Consider the following 6,000-nt stretch of genomic DNA (forward strand, 5'->3'; position numbering starts at 1 on the left):
CTTTAAATCTTAGCTTCTATCCGCTGTTTCCTCTTGGCCTCCTAGGGAAAGATCCTTCCCACACCTGTGGAAGGACAGGCCTGCTACACAGAAGGGTGCCCCCACACCTGCACAGGGACCCCTTCCACATCTTGTGCTGCTACTCCGCTCTCGAGAGTCCCCTGCAAGGGAGACAGTGTGGGCATGACACACGTCTGGAGGGGCAGGACTCCTGGGTTCTATTCCTAGCTCTTCCACTGACTTGCTGAGAGCGCTAGGGTAAGTCACTGCCTCGCCCCGCGCCTCAGTTTCCCCATCTGTAAAACAGGGATAGCCATACGTTTGCAGGGTGCTTAAATATCTCGGGATGAAAAGCACTGGCTCGGCCTAAGTCCCGAGTCCCCGGAGGGTGGGTGGTCCAATTAATGGATCTGGAATCTATCGCCTTCGTGGTTTATTTAGGGGGATCCACACATCGCCAGAGCGACTGTAGAAACAAGCACGCATCTGCCACTCCAATCTGGGCTATGACCCATCCCTGCCTGCCCCTAGCAGAGCAAGCAAGGGAGCAGGAGACACACTTGGAAAGGACAGAGCGGTTACCTCTGGGGCATCTCCCATCACACACACACACACACAGAGCTATTTTTAACCTGGAAATTAAGGCTTAGGGAAAGGCCAGGCCACAGAGGCTGAGGCCAACGATTCAGCGAGTGTCTCCTGCAAGCTGCCGGCAGGCCCTGCGCAAACTTGACAAGATTTGCTTTGCTACTTCATCGAGGGACCAAGGACCATCCTCACCCAGAGAGGACAGCTGGGGGCTAAAAGGGTGCCATGCGGCACAGGGTTTGCCACGTTTCCAATCTCAAATCGCCTCATGGGGGAATTCTGGAACAAGGCTGTTAAAATTCACATGCGAGCTGAAGCGTGGCACAAGCGAGAGGGGGAATTTTAGCTGAATCAAGAGCTCTTGCTTTAAAAATGCCGAATAGGAGGAATTTTTTTTTAAAATCTAGTCTGTTCTGAGGCCTGACCCATTCCGAATTGGACACTTCTTCCCAGCTTAAAAAGCGTGTTGCTTTTGCAGTTCACTCATTACTTGTTTTTAAGTCAAACGGTCCTTTCACTTCAGATCATTCCCTTTCAGGAACAAAACAAGAGGCCCCTTAGACGGTCAAGTTTTACTTTGCTTTGAAAACTGGCTACCAAAGAGGGAAATGGCTAATTACTTTTGGCTGAGAAGTTTTCCCATGATGCATCCATGGCCGGCATTACGTATTTTGCTTCAGCTAGATAGAAACAATGTTGAACTGTCCTAAAGAGTTTTGCTAGTGCTGATTTCGGGGGCGGGAATTGAGTTAAAGAACAGCTTAACGACGTAGAGAGAAATGATAGGAAGTCAAAGAAATTTGATGTGCTTAGCCTCTGTTTGCCAGCAGCTGGAATGGGCGACAGGGGATGGATCACTTGATTCCCTGTTCTGTTTGTTCCCTCTGAAGCACCTGCATTGGCCACTGTTGGAAGACAAGATACTGGGCTAGATGGACCTTTGGTCTGACCCAGTCTGGTTGTTCTTATGACCCTGTTTCTTGATTCGTTTGGATCAAGAATGTGGAGATAGCTCAAATAATACCAGACGGCCATTCATCTGACCTCTCTGCTTTTTCCGCCTCCCTCTTCAACACCCCCCCCACACACACACACACTTCCCTTTGTTGCCTATTTGTGTGTCTTTTTATTGTCACTCTCACCCTAGCATGTTATGTCTGCGTAATATTGTCTGGTTTTGCATTGTCTGGTCTTGCAGCTCTGACAAGTTGTAAAGTCACCTATCGGCATCATCGTATTGGCTAGCCTGTGACAGGGGCAGGATCTGGTAACACATACAAGCCGCAAGTCCTTTACCTTTTTGTAGTTGTTTGATTGTTTCTTTAGGAAAATTCATACAAAATAAATCACACACACAGAAAAGCCTTTAACCAAGTTAGCCACAAAATTAAGACTGAAAAAACGTTGGGTCTTGCTGATACTTTATATTAGGCATGGCCAAACCGAGGCCTACAACTCATGGAGCCCCCCATTCTCCATCTACTAGACTAGGGAGGGAGCTTGGGGCTTCTGCCCTGCAGGGAAGGGGAGCTCAGGGCTTTAGCCCCAGCAGATGCCACCCGGCGGGACAGGCTGTGCCCGTCTTCTGCCTCTCAACCTTCTGAAGATTACGGCATGTGGCTCACAGGGTCAGAAGGTTGGCCACCCCTGCTTCATATCTATACCCCAGGATCTTTAAAGGGCAGATTCCACCCCATTGCTACCAGTCTGGGTGGCAAAAACACAAGACCCCACCCTAGGAGGAGTTATCCGGGTATAGCGTACCTTGCTTTGGCAAAGCAGAAGAAGTTGTACTGGAAGAAAAACCCCTTACGCTGGTGTAACCGCACCTGCACTAAGGCTATGACTGTCACCACCCTCACCCACAGATCTGAAGTGCAGACAAGCCCTTAGGGCACTTAGTTGCAATACTAAGTCGCTTTGCTAGGACCAGCTACACAAGCTTGGGCTCATTCAGGTGTCTTGGAGCTTGTCTGCACACACTTTAAATATACCAGTATAATGACAGTGGTACACACACAGAGACACCCCTCCCTCCCCACAGATGGATGCAGTTATCCGTGTTTTTCTACCACTGTGGCCAGAGGTGTGTTAGGGGTGCTTTGCTGGCGTAGCTAAAGCAGTAAAGCGGTCCTAGCGTAAGTGCATCTTACACTGGTACAAAACCGCAGTTTTACTGGTCTAGCTGCAGCTACTTTGGGGCTTACTAAGGTAGCTAGGCTGGCAGATGTCTGTCGAGCAGACCTGGCCTATAGCTAGGACCCTACCAAATTCACGGCCGTGAAAAAGGTGTCACGGACCATGAAATCTGGTCTCCCCCGTGAAAGCTGGTCTTGTGTGTGCTTTTACCCTACATTATACAGATTTTATGGGGGAGACCAACGTTTCTCAAACTGGGGGTCCCGAGCCAGAAGAGGGTCGTATGGGGGGGGGGGGGATGATGCAAGGTTATTCTAGAGGGGTCGTGGTATTGCCACCCTTACTTCTGCACAGCCTTCAGAGCTGGGTGGCCAGAGAGCGGCAGCTGCTGGCCAAGTGCCCACCTCTGACGGCGGCGCCCGGCCAGCAGCAGCACAGAAGAGGGTGGTCATACCATACCATACCATAGCATGCTACCCTTACTTCTGCGCTGCTGCGTTCCCAGTTAGGTCAGGACCCCCTGCAGTTACACCACCATAACATTTCAGATTTAAATATCTGACATCATGAAATTTACCATTTTTAAAATCCTACGACTGGGAAACTGACCACAATGGACTCGGAATTTAATAGGGTTCTCCCTATAGCTAATTCTGCTTTCCATATGGGAATATGCTATACCAGTTAGAGACCAGTATAACAGCATCCATTCTAGGGACTGCCTCCATGGGACTACATTGGTGTAAAAAGGCGACCTACAACAAGACCATCACACCCCTAAATGACAGTGACACAAACAAAAATCTGTGTGAGCGGAGCTTAAAATGAAATAAGAGCTTGTCTACAACGGGGACACTCGGAAAAATTAATCCAAGTTAGCTACACATGTAAATTCAAAGTGGATTAGTTAAACTACACTAAACCCCGTGTGGATGCACTCATTAAGAATGAAAGTGGCCTTAATTCAGATTAGTTTAATTCAATCCAAAACCTCACTCTCATAATTCACTTCCATAGTGAATTAAACTGAATCAAATTAAGGCCACTTTAATTTACAATGGGAGTGTCCACCCAGTGGTCTAAAGTGATGGCACTAAGTTTACACCTTTTGGTTAATTCAGATTAATTTTCCTGAGGGTCCCCATGTAGACATGCCTTAAGTGTCTATGATGAGATCTGCCCCAGTTTGATTAAGACAGTTTGATTTCCTCACGTTTATTCCCCACCCCCCAACATAGTTGCGGGGGGGGAGGAGGAGGAAGGGAGAACATGGATGCCTACAAGACTTTAGACCAGGCATCTCTCAACCAGGAAGGCCACAACTTTCAAGGGGTTACGAGATGCTGAAAAGTTTTATTACCATCTAAAGCAAGGAAAATCTCACTCCCCCATTTCTGGCACATCCTGACCTTTTCATGATCAAGCATTCTTCGACCAACCTCTCGAAACACACAAAGAAGTTATACAGGCTTAGCAGTATCACGGATTGTTACATATATTTTATTCTTTTATAGTAAGCATCAGAGGCTCAGGAAAATGTTTGCCTTCGAATAAGGGGTCGCCAGCCTGAAGGCTGAGTAACGCTGCATCACCCTACAAGTAAATCTGCATTAAGGCCAGATCTACCCTGAAAGAGCTTTAAACGTCTGTGCTTCCAAGATGCTTAAGTGATCAAGTGCAAAGAGACACATGCTGCTACCAGCGAGGAGAGTTAAGTAGTTCCAATACACTGCAATTGCTCTCCAAGAATCCGAAGAATGTGAATAGCAAAGGCAGGAGAGTGGCTGGGGGTGGGACAAGGAAGAAAGGGGATGAAATGGAGTAGAGGGAACAGAGGCTGAGTTGAAGCTGGGGAACATTCTCCGCCCATGGAAAAAGGAGCCCCGGCTCCTGGAATGTTTAGAACTAGGTCAGAGAGAGGATTGTACTTAGGAAGCACGCTGCCCTGATTCCCGGTGGGCTGGATTATATAAACCAATTGTCTATTTCAATCTTTGGTGGAGGATGATTAACAGAGTCTAAATTACCATCATTTGTATGACAGTTGTGCCCAGCCATCAACTGGGAGCCCATTACGCCAGGGGCTGTACAGTTGTATTACGGTAGCACCTAGGAGCCCCAATTACAGACACCATGGTGCTAGATGCTACATAAAAAAGACGGTCCCCTGACCCAAGAGGTTTACAATCCTAATGGATATAGCATGCCTCCTTTTCCACCCTAAACCTCTGTATAGCATTGTTGCAAGGCTGTTGTCAGCTGCCCTGTCTCGCCCCAGACATGGCTGCATTTCAGAGATGGTTAGTCTCGCATACCACAACAATGGACTCATTTTAGAGTTCAGAGAGGGGAGAGTCAGATTAAACTACGCTGATCTAAACCCACCCCGTTCCTGATGCTAATCTCAGCCTGCTCCACCTCAGACTGGGGGGCAAACGGCTCCACCGGACCGACAGCAGCCTCGTCCCGAAGCTGCGCCGAACTTACCTGCGCTGTTGGCCTCCGACTCCACGATGTGGATCTCGGTGCAGTCGGCCAGCGAGTGCTCCAGGCACAGCTGCAGGAAGCGGGCTTGGGTGCGAGTGACGCGCTTGAGGAGGGAGAGCAGAGCCACCGTCTGCTCACATTCATTCCAGCCTTTGAACCAGCCGGCCAGGATTCCCACCTGATCCCGGAACATCATGGTGGCAGGCGCGTCAACGCGGCTCGGCAGCGACACGCCCAAGGGCTGGGGGAGGGGAGGGAAAGGGGTCAGGGGAGAGAGGGGGGAGCAAGGGAAACCCCCTCACATGGTTTCAGCTTTAAGTCCTACGGTTTGGCCCGGGGGTGGAGGAGGGCACGACCTGGATGCAATCTGCGAAATCTGCTGCCAGTGAAGCTGGGATCACATGGGGGGACTGTCCCAAAAGATCTTTCTCCGTCTAGATCCTTTTGCAGGGCTCTCCTCTAAGCAGACTGCCTTGGAGATCCCTGCAAGGAAAAAGAAATACGAGATCGATTAAGAAAGATTGGCCACCCCGGAGCACAGCCTGCGTTGTTCTATAACCAGGTCTAAGGCCTCTCTTGCTTTACAGCAGCAGACAGGTGGGACGATTACACATCCAAACAGGCAACAGACTGTATCTTGAGCCAACGGAAAGCCCACCTGCGGAACTCATCGCCACAGGAGATCAGAGAGAGTCAACTATTGCATCTGGACAGCTTTATGACCAGTTATGTTGGTGCAAATCAGACCTCAGGTGGGAGAGATGAATTCACTTTTCTTCCCTGTTT

The 6,000-nt window shown here is 49.3% G+C and overlaps 1 protein-coding gene across 2 annotated transcripts in view; it reads right to left on the bottom strand.

Moving 5' to 3' along the window:
* The window catches only part of LOC135976354 (protein Smaug homolog 2-like), a 21,722-nt gene extending 16,015 nt beyond the window's left edge, over window positions 1–5,707 (bottom strand). The window contains exon 1 of one of the 2 annotated variants that reach the window (XM_065571567.1): window positions 5,215–5,707. In XM_065571567.1, coding sequence (XP_065427639.1) covers window positions 5,215–5,410 — 196 coding nt within the window. In that variant the 5' untranslated portion in view covers window positions 5,411–5,707. The remainder of the gene's footprint in view (window positions 1–5,214) is intronic. The other variant, XM_065571566.1, reaches the window with a different exon arrangement.
* Window positions 5,708–6,000: the final 293 nt, after the last annotated feature.

The sequence above is a fragment of the Chrysemys picta genome, chromosome 17 (genome assembly GCF_011386835.1).
Source record: "Chrysemys picta bellii isolate R12L10 chromosome 17, ASM1138683v2, whole genome shotgun sequence".
NCBI classification, from domain to species: domain Eukaryota; kingdom Metazoa; phylum Chordata; order Testudines; family Emydidae; genus Chrysemys; species Chrysemys picta.